Source organism: Phoxinus phoxinus, assembly GCF_949152265.1.
Source record: "Phoxinus phoxinus genome assembly, chromosome: 16".
Classification (NCBI taxonomy): domain Eukaryota; kingdom Metazoa; phylum Chordata; class Actinopteri; order Cypriniformes; family Leuciscidae; genus Phoxinus; species Phoxinus phoxinus.
The window spans coordinates 13,356,625-13,380,460 of record NC_136891.1 but is presented as its reverse complement, the minus strand read 5'-3'; the positions used below and the strand labels follow the sequence as shown (position 1 = coordinate 13,380,460).

The 23,836-nt window shown below is 39.6% G+C and overlaps 1 protein-coding gene across 6 annotated transcripts in view; it reads left to right on the top strand.

The window, feature by feature from the left end:
* Positions 1–23,836, top strand: part of lama2 (laminin, alpha 2) — a 241,973-nt gene that overhangs the window by 88,119 nt on the left and 130,018 nt on the right. For 2 of the 6 annotated variants that reach the window (XM_079639032.1, XM_079639030.1), the window contains exons 11-15: positions 4,153–4,293; positions 9,470–9,640; positions 17,101–17,202; positions 20,520–20,722; positions 23,165–23,276. In XM_079639032.1, coding sequence (XP_079495158.1) covers positions 4,153–4,293; positions 9,470–9,640; positions 17,101–17,202; positions 20,520–20,722; positions 23,165–23,276 — 729 coding nt within the window. Of the gene's footprint in view, positions 1–4,152; positions 4,303–9,469; positions 9,650–17,100; positions 17,203–20,519; positions 20,723–23,164; positions 23,277–23,836 lie in introns of all 6 variants that reach the window. The other 4 variants (XM_079639033.1, XM_079639028.1, XM_079639029.1 and 1 more) reach the window with 3 other exon arrangements.

The following is a 23,836-nucleotide window of genomic DNA, read 5'->3' as shown; positions in this document are numbered from 1 at the left end:
CTCTTACTGTATTATCAACACAAGTGTAATAAAAGGGGTTTTATTAACAAAATTATAGACAAGAGTAACTAACAAATACTGAATGAATACTATGAATGGATGAAGTACATAAGATTGATCAATGCAAGTGATTGGCTGTGTCTGAAATCGCACCCTGTACCTTCATTCACTATTCCATACATTACTCCACTAATCTAGTCCACTTGAAGGAGTGAATGAAAACAAGCGAGTGAATATGGACACAATGAGTATTCCTTACTGAGTGTTTTATACCGAGCGCTGTAGCCAATGGATGATTCGGCGAGATGTGGGAATACATTCGGCACGACGCTCGCAGTGCATTATGGGTATTCTGTAGCCGCTGATCTCACATCGGCTGTACACTCATTATTGCGGTGCATTATGGCATTGAATGAGTGCACTTCATAACGTCCACAATGGTTTCACACACCACTACAAATGGCTGTTCCCTCAAAGTGCCCTATTCAAGGGTATAGGGGCGATTTCAGGTTAATATGGCAGTTAGACGTTATCTTGTGGAACGATAAACTGTTGTTTCTCTGAACTAATAAGGTGAACCTTATTCTGAATTTCAGCTACACTTATAGTTTACTAGTTCAATTCTTGTAGGAATTTTTATTTTATGAAAGTACGCTTTGAAGTATTCTCTCAGTAAACTACTAGTTTAATAGTTTTATACTGCAAGTTATACTGCACTTGCTTCGCTGCCCTACGAGGCCACGCCTACCGGTTAAGAAGACCAGTATCGAAAGAATTGATAAAAATAGGCTACTAGTAATTACTAGTACTAGTATTAGCCGTAATTATCGTAATTATCCGTGACGAGTTAGTCCGACCCAGCTCGAGTCTGCTCGGGCTCTTCCTCCTGACCGCCGGGTGGGTCTCGCTCCTCTGCAGCAGCGGCTGCTCTGGCCGCCTCTGGTTCCTCCATCGCCCACGGCTGTTCCTCGTTGTGTTGCGGCTCGTGCGGGTGGCCACGAGCGTTGGATTTGCACGCCGGATTTTTGGTGGGGGAGCGGGAGGTGGCTCATGCGGAGGAGCAAGACCTGCTTGGCGGTCGGGAGGAAGGTCTTGGCCCCTACTACTCAGCTTTCTCCACAGAGCAAGAGTCTGTTAACTTAGCTTCAAAAAAAGATGGCTGACGCTGTTTGTACATTCTATGAGTGAGATCCCACCTACTATGGGCGGGTTGAAAACATGCGGAACTAGCTCCTGCCACTGGCTGTAGGTTTTAGCCTCTGGCCAGGAAATACTCCGATGATGCAAAATGACGATTTTTGCATCATAGAAAGATTTTTTTTCTAGACAAAAATTGCATATATCTCTCGTCTCAGGGGGACATGAGGCAGGGAAGCATAGTTATTCGAAAATACTACAGGTTTTCTACTGATACAAAGCTTAATACTAATCGGTGAAGTATCCCTTTAAGTATACTACTATGTTCCTATTTAGGTATTCATTTTTATACTTGAAATATACCTTTAACTGTACTTTAACTGCGCCAGATTTTTGATAAATTTCACAAAACTCTAATGGCCCCCAGAATCATTTGTTGTATGAATATCTGAATATGCAAAATATCAAAATAAAGAACAGAGCCTCTACTTTAAAGAAACAACACATTTTATTTTTTTATCAACACTTTAATTTGAGTAGGCTATGTTTTATAATTATTATTATTTTTAAATTGAACAAAAAGCTTGTTTTTGTCAAAGACTTTATCCTGATGTGATTCAGAGTGATAATCAAAACACAGATGGAGTAGATTGAATCCAACAACGCCTCGTTTCCTCTTCCTCTTTAATTCAGTTACATTAGCCAGTTTAGATTGTTTTGCTGTTTAATGTTGATGATCACGTTAGCTTACTTTTGAGTTAGCAATCTTCTATCACTTGTTTCTGCTTCTTCTCCTCCTGTGTTATATCTCCTCCATATAATAGGGATAACATGGATTGCCGAAAATGCAGTCAGTGGCCAGGAAAGAGTAAAGTAGATTTTAAGTAAATTCCTATGGACACTATACCAGTGGACTAGCCTACACAAAAAAATACATTAATTAGAAACATATCCATTTTTTATTTATCAATCAATATTTTCGAACAATATAAGTTTATTAGACTGTATATAAAACTATGTGAAAAAGTATTTAATATGCTACTCAATCAAAAGATTAAACATAACTACAAGCCAAGTATACTTAGAATACTTCATTAATAATTATACTTGAGTATATAATGATCAAAAGACTGAGTACAAGTATAGTCCAAATATACTTAGACTTTTCTGTCAGTGTAAATCAAGTTTACTTAAGTGTAATTTTAAGTTTATTTCTGAGAGCTACATAAGAAGTAGAATGAAATAATACTTTTATACTTTAATTTTTAGTTTAAAAGAAGTATACTAATAGCACTCTATAAATAGCACTCTAGAATAAACGTCTTTTTATAAGGGTGTATATGCAGATATATATCCACAACGGAAGAACTTGCGACCATAGTTGGGTAACGATGCTTTTGGGAAAGAACAGAAGTTCCAAGAAAACAACAACAGTCACTGTTTTTCTAGTTTGTCGGTAGAAACACGTAATGATGTTAAAGTGGCTCTCGGTGTAAGAACGCAAGGCTTCATATGAAAGCTGCAGTACAGTATGGTATGTCTGGTCTGGCCCAGTATCAGACTCAGGATCTTTATTCTGTGTAAATGAAATAATGTTTGAAAGCCGCTTTACACTCTGCTGTTACGCTGAAAACCAGCATGCATCTTTTTTTCGTCAGCTGTCGAAATTTTTTCAGCCTGAATCAAATTCCCCATGTTCAAGTCTTCAGTGCGCACACAAACTGTGCAATGCTGTGCAGTGCAAATGACCCACTTCAGCCTTAATGCAGGACTGCAGATCATTGCGAAGGGTTTCACAGGATTTCTCTCAGCACTCCGGATGGATGAACAAATGAAGAGTGAGTGGAGGTGAAGTGTGTTTGGCGTTGCCCTCATGAAGAGGCTGTGATGGTCAGATTATAGAGGCTCTGTTCAGTAATGGTTCAGGCAGAGCGCCAGTGTGAAGGGAACATTGAGGAACATCAGTAAATTACACCCACAGACGGGATGGACGCGCTCCAGGTGCTGCGGTCCCATGCCAAACTTACAGCAGATCGCTGTCATATACAGAAATAAAGTAAAGGGTCAGAACGCAGTCGCAGTTGAAAGAGTTTATCACGTGGTCAGAAAAGTTAGTGCTGGATTCTCACAGCATTCAGATCTGACACCCTTTAAGATCATAAGTGTGAATCTGAATTAAGCTGGTCACAACACACACATATCAGTTTGAACTGGAAAATGCAATTGTACCGAATTACAATTCAAAAATTCTTCACAGACACACAACAGAGCAGTTTCACTAGTTCAAGTTTTGTGCTAAAACAAATTGCATTACACATTGCAAAATAAATGTTCTCATCTAGTTTTGCCATTCATTTTTAATCAGTTGATTATAGTTACCGGTATATTGATAAGTGAGATGTCAGTTCCTGCAAATCATCATATTAGAATGATTTCTGAAGGATCATGTGACACCGAATGATGCTGAAAATTGTGCTTTGATCACAGGAAAAAATTATATTCACATAAAAAACAGATATTTGAAATTGGAATACCATTTCAGAAACATCTTTACCGACCCCAAACATTTGAACGGTAGTGGGAATAGGCTATATTTTGGTAAGTTTATTTCAACTTATTTAAATTTATAGCAGTTATGAAATCTTAACATAATTCTAAATGGTGCACAAACCCTTTTACAGAGGTCCTGCAGCTATTGAAATAAATGAAATAGAAGAATAATGAGTTTTCCTTCACTGTGGAGGTTTGCGCACCTGCGTGTGTGTTTAAGTAACACACTTCCCATGGGTTAGAGCTGCTTTAACAGTGTTTAATAGTGCATGCAGCCCAGTTTCACTAAACAGTCTCTCTCTCTCTCTCTCTCTCTCTCTCTCTCTCTCTCTCTCTCTCTCTCTCTCTCTCTCTCTCTCTCTCTCTCTCTCTCTCTTCTCTCTTTCTCTCTCTTTCTCTCTCTATCTATCTCTCTCTCTCTCTCTCTCTCTCTCTCTCTCTCTCTCTCTCTCTCTCTCTCTCCAGGAGAATGTGGAGGGCCGGAACTGTGACCGTTGTAAACAGGGATATTATCATCTCCGTGAAGACCGTCTCCATGGATGCGAGAAGTGCTACTGTTATGGGCTGGCCAGCCTGTGTACTGAATCCCACTGGGACTACAGTAATGTAGGAGACGTGTGTGTGTGTGTGTGTGTTTGTGTGTATGTGTGTGTGTGTGTGTGTGTGTGTGTGTGTGTGTGTGTGTGTGTGTGTGTGTGTGTGTGTGTGAGAGAGAGAGAGAGAGAGAGAGAGAGAAAGAGAGAAAGAGAGAGAGAGAGAGAGAGAGAGGGGTCTCGTTTCTCATTAGTTACACTATCTCAAATCTCTGCTTGGCTAGTGGGATTGTCTTATTAAGCAGTAATGGCTGTTCTTACACACACACACACACACACACACACACACACACACACACACACACACACACACACACACACACACACACACACACACACACACACACACACACACACACACACACACACACACAGGCCATTCACATTCACATATTTTCCAGTTTAATGAGTGAATAAAAAGTTGCTGGTCATCACGTTTAAAAGCGAACTGTCATAAGCGCAGTCTTTGCACTAAAGGGAAGAGTGTTATGAAGGCTGAAAGGTTAATAGTGTATGGGCCACTTTTTGCATCTGTGTGTGTGTGTGTGTGTGTGTGTGTGTGTGTGTGTGTGAGAGAGAGAGAGATGGCTACCAGCATCTGTCTGTACAATTAAGCTGACCTTGAGTTGTATTTTCAGAGCTCTGCTTGCTTTAATTACGGCCTGTTGTGTGTGTGCGTTCAAACTGTCCATACGCTGCCCATGCATGTGTGAAAGAGTGTTGTGTGTGCGTGTGTGTGTGTTCTGTGGCTTTAATCTTAATGAATCTATAGTGGCTAAAGACATTCATGAAACTGTCTAATGACACATAGTCTGTCTTACTCAGAAATGTGATGCTAAACTACATTGAAATAAGAAATCATCAGGGCCTATAATAGAGAAAATGTATATATTTTTATCAGGTTTATACACATAACAGTGCTTTGCAGTGTACCATTTTAAATGGGTGAATCTCACAAAGTCATGTGTGATTGTGTCTTTCAGCTCTTATTCCAAATATATACCAAGCTCAGGCATTTCTCAATGTCTTTTCCAAATGGAAAGCGGATAGAGAAAAAGAGAAACAGTCAATAATGTTCTCTTTATAATGAGGGCATTATGTGCTAATAAGGTTTGAAATAAAGTGACAATGACATGAAATCAATAACTGCTAAATTTATCCAGGAACAGATGCAGTTGGAAGTTAAATCTTTTATTCCAGTACATTTAAGTAATGAAAAAGAAAATTAGACTACATACCATCTGTCAAGCGTAGCTGAAAATACAAAATAAAGATAAAACATCTTAAAATACACAATAATTCCATGAATTGTATGTGCAAATATTTAATGTAGCCTCTCAATTTCTCGATATAACGTCTCAGGTTACCCATGTAACCCTGGTTCCCTGAGAAGGGAACTAGACGCTGTGTCGATGACGACACTTCGGGGAATCCCTTCAGCGTCAGCGCTCCTTAAGTCACTTGTGCAACTTAGTCCAATCTTAATTGGTGCAACATCATCCTGTGACGCGTGCAAATGCGGAAGCTTTAAAGTAGCCGGCATAACAGCTGTTGTCAGGTTTCTGATCGGCTGAAGCAAGCCACTCCCAGGTGTGTAGGAAGCATGGCAAAGGGATGCAGTGTCTCGTTCCCTTCTCAGGGAACCATGGTTACATGGGTAACCTTAGACCTTCCCTTTCGAGGGAACTCACGCTGCGTCGATGACTACACTTTGGGGAACGATATGCCCACTTCACCTTGCTGACGAAAGTCTGTTCCATTGTGAAATGAGGCACAGCTCAGGACATGAGTGCTTGGGGTCTCTGGAAGGTCCAAGCTGTAAAATCTAACAAAGGTATGTGGCGAGGACCACCCCGCCGCATCACATACATCTTGGAGGGATGCTCCCGACTACAGTGCTCTTGAAGATGCCATGCTTGGAGTGGAATGAGTTCTAATTGACAGCGGTGAGGGCAGCCCGCTCACCTCACAAGCCATATAAATAGCTTCAACAATCTACCTGCTTTCAGTCTGCTTGGTAGCTGTAGCCGTTCAGTCTGCTTGTAATAAGATGATGCCTTTCCTGTGAGCCGCCATCCAGCGGTGCATGAAAGGCAGCCACTGCCTCCACATGCACCTTAAGTGTAGAGGGGGAAAGGTAGATGATGTTCTTTCCACGGACACTGGGTCGACCGGCCTTCCATCACCGCCCCCCACCCTATGCAGGCCACATCTGTTGACAGTATCTTGCGCTGACACTGTGCTTCTAACACAGGGCAGTGGGCTAGGAACCTAGATTTCTTCCAAATGATCAGGGAACGAAAGCACCTGCGCATAACCTTGACCATGCGAAATGGGTTGCCCCTCTGGAAAAACCCTTTGGTTCTGAGCCACCACTGTAATTGTCTCATGTGTAGCAGGCCAAAGGGTATCACGTTGGACGCTGCTGCTATGAGCCCTAACAGTCTCTGGAACTGTTTTACAGTGATGCGTTGGCCTTGCTTTATCCTGGACACCATGGCCAGAATCGACTCGATATGTGCAGGAGACAATTGTGTCCGTATCGTGACCGAGTCCCACACTACTCCTAAATATGTCGACCATTGGATAGGAGTGAGCATGCTCTTTTTCGCATTGAGCCTCAGCCCTAAACACCTCATGTGGTTGAGCAGGACATCTCAATGCCGTGTTGCCATTTCCTGAGACTGTGCTAGTATTAACCAGTTGTCTATATAGTTAAGAGTGGTGCCAGGGCTGTGTCCATACATTTCGTGAAGGTGCGTGGGCATAGTGCTAGGCCAAATCGAAGAACCCGATAAAGGTACACTTCGCCCCTGAAAGTGAACCTCAGGAACATCCTGTGTTCCGGTAGGATGGAGATGTGGAAATACACATCTTTTAGATCTATCGGAACAAACCAGTCCTCGGACTTGATTTGGCTCACGATGAGAGGGATCATCAGCATTTTGAACTTAAATCTCCTCAGAGATTGGTTCAGTTGACGAAGATCTATAATGGAACGTAACCCTCCAATCCTTTTTCGGAACTATAAAGTACCGGCTTTAGAACCCGGAGTTTCTCTCTGCGGGAGGAATGAGATCTTTTAAGAAATGTACTAACGAAACCAACAAAACTCTCGAGGCTGGTATTCTGTGTATTTTGAAGAACAACTTCAGTGTCCTGAATTCCCAGCAGGAACTAACCGAATGGAATTTTATATATGTCTCTCTATGAAGAACGAACTCTCCGTGACGTTATATTGATTGGCGGAAGTCAAGGATTAGGTTCGTTGGTAATCGATATGCCCCGAGGCGGTGGGGTTAACAAATCGATTTCCTGAGGACTCCGTGGAGGGGGTACCCTCAGAGGCCTAGTCTGACCATCAGGAACTCTTTCCTGAAGCCTGTTTCGTCAGAATAACGGTCCTCAAATCAGTTTTCTGGCTTGCGGGCTTCGATTGAGAGTGCTGCCTCGAGCCCTGAGATAGTTGTGGAGGGGCTTGACTAGCAACACTCGCTCTCTGTGTCTGCCTGTACGAGGAGCCAGACGTACATGGCTGGGGCTGCCCCTTGGCAGCAGCTCCATGGGATTTATGGCGACGGGGTATAAACTTTTTAAATGCTGCAGCTTGCTTCTTTGCCTCCTGAAATATCTCGACGACCGAGCTGACAGCGTCGCGGAAGAGACCAGAAGGCGCAAGCGGGGCATCTAGGAGAAACGATCTGTCTCTCTCTTTGATGCCAGACAGGTTTAACCATAGATATCTCTCCATCGTTGCCAGGGCTGCCATGGAGCGGCCGAAAGCACGGGCCATCTCATTGGTTGCGCGGAGAGACAATTCGGTGGCTCTTCTTAACTCTTTGATGTCTTCTGAGTTAATTCTTTCCCCCTCGTCTAAACCTCCTAGCAGGTCGGCCTACCAAAGAAGATGTAAAGTGGCATGGTTTGGAGGGCAATGTCTGGGCTTTTAATGAGGACGCAGCGTCATATGATAAATAAGCTGACAATGTCTCCTCTATTTTGGGCATAACACCATAACTGTTCTCTCTTTCTCCCACTATGGATGCATAGTGATGTACAGTGGGACTAGATAACTTTGCTGAATATAGTTTATTCCAGGATCTCGACACCTCAGTATGGAGATCCTGTAAGAACGGTAAACCCCGGAGGTTGTGGTCATCTAGCTTACTTCTCGGCCAGCCATTCAATGTTCAACCTGAAAAAAACACTTGCAATGCTCGCAATCAACCCCCTCGAGGGCTGAGCGAGCATACACTGCTCCCAAAAACCTCACACACAGATTATGTGGATCCCCATCCGGAATATAACGAGGACAGGGATGAACACACTTTCTGTAGTTTTGCTGTTCACTCGTCATTTCTTTTAATATAGTTTATGTTTTCTATGGGACAGACAACTCCAAATAAGACTCAGACAGACATAGAGCCCTTACTGAAGGTCAGAAAGCTGACAACAGCTGTGATGCCGGCTCCTTTATAGCTTTCGCATTCGCACGCGCCACAGGATGACGTTGCACCAATAAAGATTGGATTAAGTTGCACATGTGACTTCAGGAGCACTAACACTGAAGGGATTCTCCGAAGTGACGTCATCGACGCAGCGTCTAGTTCCCTTCTCAGGGAACTGTCTGCGTAATGATTGTTCAAGAGTTAGAACAATAGATGAAGTACAAAACTGCAGGACACTGACGTTCTGACTACACATATACATACATATGACATTTACATCAATAGTCATTATTATTATAAGATTTAATTAACCTAAAAATATTAATATTGTAAACAGTTCTTTTCAGGTCAAGGGTCAAATCAATACAATATACCACTTCAGTATTCATGATATTGTATCAATACACAGTGACACCAACTATTGATTATTTAATTAATGTAAAATCACTATTGACATTGTTTTTGCTGGTTTATGTTACTAATAAGAACTCCTGAAATTGTAGTTCCAATTCATCTGTTAACACCAGAATAATTCATTTCTTAATGGGATACTTTGTCATAAAGTTATGAAATGCCAAAAGAGATTAAATAAAGTTGCTGGACCGTCTGCTGAAATGATTAAACATATATTTTTTAATTTGCATATGACATAAGATTTTTCCATATCATTATTGTCCTAATCTCTACACTGCATTCACAACAGTCTCATAAATCTGTGTGTTTTGGTGTGTTTGTCTGTAGGTGATGGATATGTCTGGATGGTATCTGACTGGAGCGGATGGGGAGGGGCTTGTGTGGGCGGAGCCTAGCAGAGAGACGGCCCACCAGCTCACAGTGAGCCAATCAGATGCTCAGACTCACCTGACAGCACCCTACTACTGGAGCGCCCCGTCTGCTTACCTGCACAAGAAGGTGAGTCTGGTGTGTGTGTTTGTGTTTTTGCGCTTGTAAAAATGCAGAAAGTTTTGTGTGAGGGGTAAGGAAAGGGTCGGATTAGTGTGTGTGTGTGTGTGTGTGTGTGTGTGTGTGATGGGTAGGTTTAGGGGTCGGGTTAGTGTAAGGGGAGAGAATATACAGTTTGTACAGTATAAAAACCATTATGTCTAATGGAGAGTCCCCATAAAACATGAAATCCTAATGTGTGTGTGTGTGTGTGTGTGTGTGTGTGTGTGTGTGTGTGTGTGTGTGTGTGTGTGTGTGTGTGTGTGAGTTAGTATTAATCTGCTGATAATGTGCTGTAATGATGTCCGTCACATGACCATAATACAGACATAATTTATGATCGTTATGTTACAGGCTCATTTAGCTTTTCATTTGCCCTTGATTTAACTTTACTGTCTGCAGGGGGAGAGAGAGAGACAACCAGGGACTTTAAAGATGCACATAATGGCAGTATGAAATATTATATCAGATGAATACAGTACTGATCTGTCTGAGAAACACCTTCATTTTATTACAGACAGTGATATACATCAGAGGGTGTTTAGCCGGTGTGTGACCATGACTGGGAAAACATGGGAAAAGACATTCAGCTTTGATTACAGAGGTGCAAGCCAAAATGTACTGCATTTAGACCTTCAAAGATGAAACAGGTCATGAGCACATCAAAGCGAACAAGTTTCAATACATCACCATGCACCCGTTCAGAAAAACACATGACACATAGCTAAAAGTATTCCTAATTATGTTGGAGCTTTTATTGAAAGTTGCCTAATTTTACCCGTTGAGACATTCCTTTACAAACACCCGTAAGAGCTGTGTTTGTTATGTTTGATTTGGGGGTGGCTTGATGCGCGAGAGGGACGTTTGCAAAATATGAGATTATTTGTGCAATTCTGCTCCGTGCCACAAGTGTCAAGAAACTACAAACTGCACCTTTAAATTTTGGCTTCAGCAAAAGCGCACTGCTTTAAATTAAAGGAATATAATGTGGCACAATAATTGTTTTATAATGGTGTTTTAACAATCACTGGAAGCCAAAATTGAAACTAAAATTGTATTAATCTTTGGGAAACTTCAACTAGTGCTGTGATGTGAATAACGGGACATTTACACTGGAAGTGTTTTATTCCTGTGTAAACATGCGCTGATGGATGTGCTGAGACCTTTAAAAAACACAGCTGAAGACGCACCTCAAGCAATTAACTAATCCTCAACCATACTGTAACCTGCATTTTATGGAAGGAATTTTATTTTTGGAATAAAGACTAGGATAGCACTGTAAATGCGGTCAACACCAATTCATATGCTCTTTCCCACACATGTAACTCACTGCAGTGCTGATAATCAGTCATTATTGAGCATTAGAATAATCATGAACAAAGCCTAAACATCAAATCATATATATATATATATATATATATATATATATATATATATACAAATCAGGGCATCCCCAAATGGAGGTTTTGGGAGTTTTTGTCAGCTTTAGCTCTCTTTCGAATTTTTCCCCAGAAACACACACACACACACACACACACACACACACACACACACTTGTGAACTTGACAAGACAGTGAACAAGATGAATATGCATATGATTTTCCTGAATATTCAGATGTGTGGTTTGGGAAGCTGTTAAACTGCGGATGTTCTTTGACCTCTGAACTCTCTCCACTGCTAATGATGCCATTAGTCTGACTTTAAAGCCACTGTCAGCATTCATCTAAAAGGCTTTTCATATCCAGGTATATTAGGCTGTACATTTAATTGACTTTGAAAGTTTTCAATGAAGGATTCATCAGGTTGTGCGTCACTGATGCACTTAGAGTCGGTTACATGTGTTAACAAAGGGTTTCTGGATGAATCTCTTGACACCCTGACGGATCATGCACTGGTTATATTTCACCCAGAAAACATTAATAATTATCCTAACGTGTATTTTTTTAGGCACATTAAGTGATTTGCATTGTGACATTATTTTCATTAATTAATTGTCCACCAAATTCACATTACTATAAAGAAAAAGTAAAAAAAAAAAAGTAAAAAAGAACACATAATCGTCCTAAAAATGGACTTCATATTCTTTATGCAAAATATATAACTTGTTATTTTTCCCTTTGCTTTTGTGGTGTAATATGACCCAGACACACAGATTCGCTGTTATATTTGCAGTAATGCAGACACTTTTATAAGACTGATCACTTTAGTTTTTATGGCTTTTGAGTCTGTTTATTTGCTTGACACTGGAACATTTAATGCTTTCCTTAAATAGACTGTCAGAGTAGATTTAGATTGACATGCACGTCACGCTTAAACACACGAGACATATTTGTAGACATTTTAGTGGTTATGTGAAGTTATATTGTCTTGAATGCTGGATCCATATGAATTCGCTCTTTACATTGACCACATATTTGGCTAGGTGTCTGGTAATACAGTTTATCTCTATGGCAACAGCTTTCTTTTGGTAAGATAGTGTTAAATTAGCGATCAGCTCATACTTCCCCCTACAGAGAGTTTCAGACGTTTTTTTCCATTGAGAGAGTTTAAATTGCTGTGGAGAAAGTGCACATTACCTGGAAATTGTGGGTCTTTACAACATTCGCTCACAAATTTCACACATAGATTGGTGTTTCACATGGTGCGATGGAGATTATGTGCAATTGTGAAGAAAAAAACCCATTATTTTCTTGGACATTAATTTATGCGTATTGTTAGCTCAAACTTTGTTGTAACTTTCAGTTTTGATATCCCATATTGAAAAATAATTTTGACATATAATATTCCTTAAAATCAGATTTTTGGTGTGGTTTCAGACAATGACACATGTAAACGCCCCCAAAGCTATTTTGCGATTAAATGAGATCACACAATGGGTTTGTTATATAAGTTTTAATATCTTGGCATGGCCTGGAAAGGTACTTTATAGAACCTATAAAAAGTTCTGGTCCTGGACTGATCATTGCAGTGTTCAGGTTGTGTTATATTGAAGCAATACCACACCGGCGAGAGTTATTTTGTAGCAAATATCTGCACAGTTGTGAATCAGCTATGAGCAATGTAACACTTGTAGTCATGCGAAATGGCTCTTTATACAACAGTTACTTCTGGTCCTTCAATATCTACTGGATCTGGTAACATTTCTCACAGCGTAACCCACCATAATCTACAAATACTACTGTTATTGTGTCACCAAATGGAGTTTTAGGAGTTTTTTAGGTGAGAATGTAGTTGTTTAGAGCTGAAATATGTGACTTGAATATAAACATAAAGTCTTTTTGAAAACTTTTTAACAAGTTTTTGAGCTCCAGGCCATCAGCAGGCGTTCAGTGTTCATGTACCTGTCGAGAACAGCTTCATCTCAACCAGTCCTTCGGGAATTTACCACTGGCTTTTATGTAGATAGTGGTTAAACTATATATATATATATATTTTTTTTTTATTATAATATATATATATATATTATATTATATTTTAAAAACGTATATATTATATGAGATATATTATTTTATTTTTAATAATAAAATAAAGATATATTATTGAGATATATTTGTATTATTTATTACGGTTATTATTTTTACTTTAAACATTTTTTAAACAACTTTTAAGACACAACCGACAAATGCATTGGCTAGCTCTGTCATGGGAAATCCCATTAACTGTTAAAAGGAGACTAAGACAAAGTATCCTCAGCACACTTTCCTCAGCAGACATTCAAACTGATTTTTTATTATAGATGTAACGAAAAAGAGAAATAAATAAACAATATAACAATATATAACAATATAACAATATATGTCACTTGCATAATTACTTGGAACACAGTATATATATAAATTGCATATTTCAGGTGTAAACAACTACATTCTCCGCTAAAACAAAATCCTAAAACTACATTGCTGACACAATAACAGTAATATTTGTAAAATTATAGTGTTACGCTGTGAGAAATGCTGCCATTATAGATCCGGCAGAAACAAATTGTGATACAAATTGTGAAACAGTTTCCGTGTGATATTAGTAGAAAACTACTCGGTTACTAACGTAACCTCAGTTCCCTGAGATAGGGAACGAGTAATGCGTAGCCTGCCACACTATAGTAACATGGCAAGTTTGTCGCTTCAGTCGATTTTAACCTGCTATAATGCCGAAATCGGGCTCATTTTATAGGTTCTGCCACGCCCTGTTGGCGGGCTCGCCATTGGAGACGCCTTGGCCATTGGATGTGCAGTTGCTGCAGCACAGCCAATGGTTGAGCCAGTCTCACATCCTAGCTGTGCAGCTGCAATGTGCTTTACATTTTAAGCTTCAATAATCTGAGGAAATGAGTTTCCACACTGCGTATAGCTACGCAATACGAAGTGACCGTTCGAAAGGGAATTGCAGAGCGGGATGGGTCTCAGCCAATCAGATTCAAGAACCATAACTAACTGTTGTATAAAGGTAATCAATGCTGACATTCAGACCAGATTGTGAGTGTGATGTTCCTGTTAAACAACAGTTCAATAAGTTAATATTGAGTAACTTGCATTTTAGTGGCAATATTGTCAGTTATTTTGCCTTTTTTGCTCCACCAAACAGAGACACAGCAGATCCAGCACAAGGCAACACTCAATAGCTGTTTTATAATTCTGTTTTTAAACAAAGTGGTTGAGTGAATAATGCAGATGACTCGTTCATAAAGACAGCCATCTTTTTCTTTCCTGAAACGAAACAAAACATTTGAAGGAGCAGTTTAGACTCATTCATAACGCCAGTGCTCTTGGACCAATGCTTCACTTATCAAATTTGAGGAATGGAACTGTTGTTGATGTTAATGTTTATAATATACAGTATTCATATCTTAATGATTTATAAATATGATCATTCTAATAATTCCTTGTCAGATTAGAGCTGGGTGATAATACAGTTATGATAAAAACAATCCATCAGTTGAGATACGAGTGTTCTGTATGTATGCAGATAAAGTTGGACACACTTATATCAACAGCTGTGCTTTTTGTGAATATAAATAACCAAGCAGTTGAGATTTGCTGTATACAGTATATATCGCTGCTTTATATCGCAACGTCTTTGACGTCACTTCACAGCTTCCATAGCTGAATGTTATTTTTGTTGCATAGCACCATTCTGTTAGTATTTTTATTATGTAGAAACAATTTCAAAAACAGGTTGTGTAATATTGTGAACATTGGCTCTGTATGGCATCAGCTTGACAACAGCAGTTCTAGCAGTGTGAACGCAATGCCATCATTACAATCACACACACAAACATGTTACAAATCTTCTCTTCACTGGTTTTCTGCTGCTTCCTGACGGCTTCTCCGTCTGTCTATAGTCTCAACATATTTGCCTACACTTTTACTGGTCATTGGCGTTCACACATGGTATTAGTTACTCTCTCTGTGTGTGTGTTTATGTGCTGGCTCTTTTTTCCTGCACTCTCTGATTGTATCTCAGTGCTCTCCAGATGTGTGTTTCCTTTTGAACTAGATGTCACAAGCACAACACAAACAAACCAAACTCGGTTTGTGGAGCTGTGCTTGTTTGTGTCTCTGTAGGTGGGCTCTGGTCCTTATCAGGCTCATTCTGCTTGATATTAAAATAAACGGGCTGAGACGCAGGGGTGAGCAGGGCGTAGCGGGGTTGATTTCATGGAGAGAGAGGGGTCACAGCAGAGGTTGGAGGGCAGAGTCGCTTGTCTTTAGGTTTAAGGTGCCGGACTGATGGCCTGTTTCTCATTTCCTGTAAGATGTGCCGGCGGGGATGCTCTAATTTCCACTCTCACTCTCTCTTTTTATTTTTCCCATTGAGGCTACGTCTGCATGCATGCTCAGTCGTAGTTTTGGGGTTTTAATTTTTTTTTAAGTCTACTAAAAGAACACTAACAATAAAGAAGTGCCAATGTTTTTTGAATTTGGTACGATGGCAGTACCTTTTTTTTTTTTTACTATGTAGCATATTAGTAGCATGGTGTTCTTTGAAGTACCTCTGAATAATAGCCTAAGTAGCATAGCATTTTTATCCTACATCATCATTTTACCATGGGACTAACACAGTACTTTTTGCCAATGCAACAACTTCACTAGACTTAATGGCAAGAGGAAGCTATTATTACATTCCCATTAAATGACTGCATTTTCGTGAAATAATACTCAGTGTTTTTAACTGACCTCAGCTAACTAAACTAATGACTCTGTTGACCCGAGCATTATTCACTTTTGCTGCTCAGAATGAAGTGATTCTTGAACACTCATTACTGATCGAGCTGAAGAGATTGCCATGATGTCAAAGAGGCCGACTGATAACAGGAAACATAATTTATATATATATATATATATATATATATATATATATATATATATATATATATATATATATATATATATATATATATAAAATTATATAAAATATATATATATTGTATATACACACAGAATGAAACCTCATTTAAGGAACATGAAGTTTCCTGACATAATTTTTTTAAACAATTAAGCAGATTTTCCCCAATATAATATAATGCAATACACTACTGTTCAAATGTTTGTGGACGGTAAGATTTATTTAATGTTTTTGAAAGAAGTCTTTTCTGCTCACCAAGGCTGCATTTTGAACAGTAGTGTATATATCATACATTACTTGCATTACGGCAATCCTAGAGAATTTGGTGGGAAATAGACGTAACTGCCATGAAAATAATGTCAAGATGCTGAAAAATCTTAATGGTCCTTAAATAGGCTTCATTTTGTGTAAGCAAAAATATCCTAATTTCTTATTGTGCCTATTGATTTTGGCCAAATGTCATTTCTAGCGGGCCGGACAGCCGCAGTGCTGAAAAATCAATCGTTTTTTCACGTGTTGGTCTGGAGACAAACGTCTCCCCTCGTTGCTTTAGACATGAGCAGTCAGAACATATAAAAGTGGAACAAGCAAGACATTTTGATGTTGGCTTTGAGTAGCATTCGATGTGAATGCCGTATGAGTCTGGGGTGTGTTGGAGAGATGAGCTCTGACCTCTACTCGCAGGGCACCGCAGTAAACCCAGCCGAAGCTGAGGAGATTTATTTTCCGTTGAAGTGTAGGAGCGCGTAGGAGTATGTGTGTGTGTGGGGGCGCGTGTGTGAATAAAAAGCCAGGATTGGATGCAAAAACACATGGAGAAGTGTTGTTCTCCCCAGTGAAGCTTCAGCTCATCCCTCAGTGTGCTGGACTGATTTAACTGTACTGATTTGCCCTGCAGCGTAACGTTACCCAATAACAGCGAAAAACCTGGAGAGGAGAATGCACTCTACTTTGTTCAGCGAGGGGAGAGATGTGTGTGTGTGGCTTCATCAATAATCACTGCGTGTTGAAACTTGTTTTCGACCTTTTCTTGAAAACAGACACGTTTGCTGACCCTTGCTCCTGTTTGTGTGTGTTTGCGTCTGCAGCTCTTGGCATATGGAGGCATGCTGGTGTATACGGTCTCTTATGACACAGAAAGCAAAGACGACCCGGTTCAAATCATCAGCGCTCCTGATGTCATCATAGAGGTACGTATGTCCAATCGCAAATGCATTCACACTGGATTTGATAGGATCAAGTGAAATAAAAAGGTTTCTTTAAACTCTTCGCGGTTGTGGTTCATTGTGAAATATGCAGGCAGACTTTCCCTTTAGGCCTCAAAACTAAACAGAATTTTTCCCTCCAACTATTTCATCAAAAACTTGTCTGACAATGTTCACTTGGCCTCCTCTTTAGGTCAAATTTTGGTCAGAAGTTAATGAAATGATTTTTAATCTAAATGGTTACATGCTAACAAATTTGACTGTAGAAACAAAAAATCAAAAAGTAAAAGATGTACTGTAACGTATGTCCACTGAAGCCAAGTTGTAGAACCCAAGTGCCGTTTATTAGTATTCAAAAACAAGATCAAACATAAAACAAAGGCGTGGCGGGAAACTCAAAACAAAAACATGGACTTGACGCTTACCAACATGACACATAAGACAAGGGAACACATGGCAGGATCACATGACTATAACGGGATCACATGACAACAGGAAACATGACAGAGACATGAGACATGACCAAAACAAGATGTGGCATGTACCCTAGAGTGCCATGTGCCATGTCTGCTACCTGACCCAAGCCCGACGGGTCCCGAAAAACTCACGGGTTTCGGGTCAGGTTCGGGTTAATGTTTAATGAATAGCCTCGGGTTCGGGTCGGGTTTGTAACTGGGAAAAACTATATAGGCTATACATATATATAATTTGCGTGCCGTGTGCTTTGGCTGCTTGCTGTGTTGTGATCGTAATTAGATGAGCACGCGAGAGAGAAAGTGCATGCGCAGTTTCAGCGCGTCCTCCTCTGATTGCGGTGTTGTGACTGAAATAGTCACCTGCCCATCTATTGTCCCCACAGTTCTCCTCAGTATGCTAGCAATCCTGGGGTTACAATTTCTCAAGTTCACATGCAAAATGTCATGTTCTGTCATGGCTGGCTTTAAGCGAAGACACAAAGCACTGTACTGGTAAGCAGAGCAAACAACAACTTTCACACAGAGCGTCACCCGCCTATACGCCATTGGGCTGATTTCACAAGTGCTTCACGACGCAATCACGCAGAGCATTCCCACAGCGTCACCTCGACGCAGCGCGAGTTCCCTTGAAAGGGAATGAAAATTACTGTGTGAGAAAATTTTTTAGTTTTAGTTTTTCTATATTAAACTACTCATTTTTAATATACTGTATAATACAGCAATGGGGGAATATTTGTGGGTCCTGATAATGCCAAGTGGCCTACATTACTTTAAATATATCTAGTCAGTGACAGAGTGCTAGCATATTCGTCTAAAATAATTCTGTATTTTCATCTTCAGAATCATGAATATTGTTATTCTGGTGTATCTATTGTCCTGTGCTTTGGGTTTCCAGTCCAAACCTATTCATTTCCACACACTATGTAATTTAGCATTTTAATCAACAGTACATGTTTGTTAACTTTTTATCAAATGTCTTGAAGTATCACAATAATATGTTATCGTGAGTTCAGTTTTATGATATGTATCGAATCGTGACATGAGGGTATCGTTACACCCCTAGAATCAAGACATTGTTATATGCCAACAGCATATCAAATGAATGTATTTTTGTCAAGAATATGTTCTAACATAAAAGTAGGCATTACAATATTTAATGTGGCCTTTGGATGATTTGACACGCAGCACTCACGAGAGTCAGAGCCACAGGGTTTGTGCTGTAACTGTGTTAGACACTAAATGACCTCAGCTTTACTCCGAGATCCCATTACCTGAGCTCGGCCCAACAATCATGCCATTTACCAACACTTCGGCTCATCTGTTGAGTCATGTGGACGTCCAGAGTGGTCGTCTTTGTTTTGTCTACAATTGGTCAGAATTATAGTGTAGATGTGTAGCTAGACTGAAGCTGTTTATGTCTGTGAGTGTGTTTGTATACGTGCATTTGTGTGTGCTGGTGTCGCGCGCAGCTGTGTTTATGTTTGTGCGAACCTTTTCACGAGGCAGAAATGTGTGCTTGAGTATGCGTTCACACACCTGTTTGCGTGCAAGCAAGAATTTGTTTAATTTGTGTCGGCTCAGCTCAGCCGAAGCAAGTCGTATTCTTCTCTATTTAGTCTCCACTGAAAAGCACTCTCATAATATTTGGTTTATTCATACCGTTAAAGATTTTTTTCTTTAAGTCTCAACTACATGTAAACCAGTGTGACTGTCCTGCAGAGTAAAGCTTCAAACCTCAAACACCTGTAATGCGCTTGATATATTATGACAAATATGAGATATCTTTTTTTATATAACTATAACATTTTTAGTGGGATCATATGGTGAAAAGTAGAAAAAAAAGACAAACATTTGCTATTCATATTTTTTGTATAGTTGTATATTGTACACACTGAAAATAAATTGTGTAGAATTTACTTGGAAAACATTTTAACTCGGATATTGCAAGAAAATTTTACAAATGATTACAAAGGAACTGCAAGTAAAACATTGCATCAAATAAGACATTTTGAAATAGAAAGACTTAAATAGTATTTTCTTCCAATAACCTTTTTACTGTATTGTATTTCAGCAAGGTGTCTATTTTTTTATTATCTTATGGAATTTTAGGAAAAACATCGGAAAAAAATCTAGGTTTACTAAGATCCGAAAGACGGACCAATTTTCCTCCATATATATAACTGAAAACCCAGCATGTGTGTGCGTTTGTGTGTTCAGTTTCTGTGCTGACATTGTGTATCTTCTGTCCTTTGTAGATTTGAAGGAAATGTTAGTGTGATGCGAGGCTGCATGTGTGTGTCTGTTTGCATGTGTTGAGGCGTGTGTGTGTGTGTGTGTGGCTCCCATGCTCATGTGTGTATGACAGGTAATTATTGTTCGTTAAGCCCTGTTTTGCATGTGCATACCTCATTAACTCTGTGCAAATAGAGAGTCCAGCTCCCATAAATCCTCAATCTTCTAGCGGTGTGTGTGTGTTTGTGCATGTGCATGTCAATAAAGCCTGATTTTCCCAGCAGTCAGTGTGGTGGGGTGGTAAATAAACGAGCTGAATGAATCGTGTCCCATAATGCTCTAGGATGAGTCCAGAGCTGAGATATATGGATTACCTGTTATTGCATCAATGCACATGCACACACACACACGCACGCACAATTTTTCACAATTTATTAAACATAATTTCCTGAAAATATTCCTCCTTCCATCAAAACAATCTCTCATTTTTTTATGCACATTGCATGCCTCTTTATAAATCACCCTATTCTCCACGCATTCACATATGCGCGCACACACACACACGGTTGACGTGTTCCTCTCACTCCTCTTCAGGGCGGTGGGTTGAGGTTGACTGACAGGCTCGCAGGGTCTCGGTTCTCCTCGGCCGAGCGCAGGATAGACCTCCTGCCGGAGAGATTTCAGCATCACGCCTCAGGACTGGCCGTCAGTAAGAGAGACTTCCACACCGTCCTCCACAGAGTTCAGCGTCTGCTCCTCCGGGCCTCGGACGTTCAGGAACACAGCGCCATCTACAGGTGTGCTTCACTACTGCAGGCTGCCTCTGTGTGCTTCACACACACACACACACACACACACACACACACACACACACACACACACACACACACACACACACACACACACACACACACACACACAGCATAGGCCACCATACAACATAACAAGGTGCATTGAAAAATTACACTCTAAAAAATGCTGGGTTGTTTCAACCCAACTTTGGGTCAAATATGGATAATCCCAGCCATTGGGTTACATGTTTAAATAAACATTTTTAACCCAATATTTGGTTTTGTCCTTTTTTGACCCAAAATTGGGTTAAAACAACCCACACATTTTTTTGTGTGTATATATTCACACACAAATCACAACCATGGGGAAACTATTTATCTAAATGTGTCTGCTGCGTATTGATTCTCATTAACAGAAAGATGCATACAGGTCGTCATGACAACAGCAAAGTTTAAGGTTTTATGCAGAATCACAATGTTTAATCAAAACCAACTAACCTAACCTATCATTATAAAGTCATTCGTCCAACTATATTCCATGGCTTCTGAAGTCATATGATGCATTGTATCCCAAAATCACCTAAATGAAAGTCCTGTTTGACTGGTCATCTTTCCCTCCAGGGCGATGTTAACTTTAGAGAAAACTGGACCAGTTCGATTCAGAAACAAATCATTCACACTGATTTTCTTCTTATCAGTCAGTTCTTAAGTCAGTTCTTATTTATTTATTTTTATTTGTTCTTTATTTCGAACAACAAAACATGTAAGAATAAAATAAAATACAATGTATGTTGCAACATACCGAAAAAAAAAACAATATCTATAAAGTATTTTAACAATAATTACAATATGTTCGAAAAGGAGCGGGATAAAGCAGCAGTGTAACACATAAAATGTGTTGGTGTCAAGACTTTCAGTAAAGACATTAAAAGTCAGTCTTTTCAGTCAGTCAGACAACCTTTATATTTTTTTTTTCCTTCATTATTTTGATTTGGAGCTTGACAGCTCAGGTCTTCATTAATTTTCCTTATATGTGGCCAGCATGTTCTTAAAAACTCTCATTTTATGCTCCACTGAAGAAAGAAAGTCATCCGTGTTTGGAGCAACATATGGATGAGTAATATGAGAAATTTTCCTATAATTAATGAATGTCCTATAATTACTCCTGCCATTAATATACTGTACCTACTCGAGCCTGCAGTGTAAGTCCTTATGTTTCTGGCTTTTTCTGCAAAAATAAGGATTTAGAAACTGGACTACAAACTTGGATACAGACCAAAGAATAACACGTGATTAATTCAAGATTCATTAATTTAAACCTATCAGAGCCGCAGCTTAAGTGTCTTTTACACAGTTTATTTATAAATCACACCCAGATGAGATGTTTAACTACAGTCAAGTAATTTTTTAATATTGGTACAGTGAAATGTAACTCTTCCCCTGCAATTGATGAGTTATTCTGAAACTATTGGGATTTTCCGGGAATCCGTGTTTTCCCTGTTATGCTGTAGGGGGCACTGTTACACATAATTTGAAAGAGCACAGCATCTCCAGATCAAAACACTGGCGAAGAAGAAGCAGAAACAAGTGATAGAAGAATGCTTGCGCAAATGTAAAATAACGCGATCATCAACATTAAACAGCATATAAATCAAAACTGCCTGAATTAATGAATATGAATTAAATGTTGACTCATGAAGTGGAAACGACTGTAAGGTGTTGTGGGTGTTGATGGACTCGGTCTACTCCATCTGTGTTTTCATCATCGCTCTGAATCCCATCCGGCAAAAACGGGATTTTCTCAGGTTTTTCTTTTTCTTTTTTGTTACCCAAATTTAAGTGTTGATAAAAACAGAATGAATGAAGCTAGAATAAAATGGTTCTCTTTTGAAATATTGACTGTTTACATATTTCACTGTTTACATCATTCAACAAAATATTCTGAGGGCCATGAAAGTTCCATGAATATGATCAAAAATGCTGGCGCTGGCTGGCAGCTTAAAATTAAAACGCTGGCTGGAGAATATTGTATCAATATTCTCAGCAGGATAAATATCTCACACTCACACAGCAGTAATATTATTGTGAACACCAGCAGAGCTCTGCTGTGTGAAGAAACTTCTGTATTACATTATTATATTACATAGCATCTTGTTGTGTTTGTATCGGACCTGTTTATTACACAAGGCCTGTTATTAACTTAATGCATTTAGCTGCAACTAAATGCTGCGATTAATCACGATTAAACATCGTAATCAATTGGCAGGCCTAATATCAATATACAGTGTTGTGACTGGATCATGTTCTCTCTCTCTCTCTCTCTCTCTCTCTCTCTCTCTCTCTCTCTCTCTCTCTCTCTCTCTCTCTCTCTCTCTCTCTCTCTCTCTCTCTCTCACACACACACACACACACACACACACACACACACACACACACACACACACACAGGTTGGACAGTGTGAGCATGAGTGTGGCGGACGAAGACTCTCGCAGCGGATCACGGGCTCGTGCGGTGGAGGTGTGCCAGTGTCCACCTGGGTATGATGGGACGTCCTGTGAGGTAAGCAAGAAAAACAAAGCTACACACGTGGACAGGAAACACTTTGGTAGTCTGATACGGAAGATTTGACCCTATGGTGCTATAAAAAATATATATATTTCAGTAAAATGAATGTACTATATTTTAGGTCGCTAATGTTTTTTATTTAATATTTTGTATTTTTTAGGGGATTTTATGGTACTAAATTATATTTACGCTGTATTTATAATCTGAATAAAAAAAATGTTTGTCACTTTTTGAGCATAGACCTGAAAATTTAATTTCCAACATAAACTGTCGTAAATCTTGAATGATTAAGAGCATAAACTTAAGTTTGATCTCTTTTCAAAGACGACACTTGGCAGATTATTGCTTAAAGAGGCTATATGCGTTTTTCTGAAATTTATACTCGCGACTGACACCTGTGGCCAAAAAACAGAACTGCTCTTCCTTTCTGCTCGCTCGTACGTGCACACTTCACAAGTCATCTGCTGCAAGGAGGTCAGGTCAACATTATGTTTACAGAGGTAAGAACAGTCAAATACATATATTGTTTGAGATAAGTGTTCTGAGTGATCTGA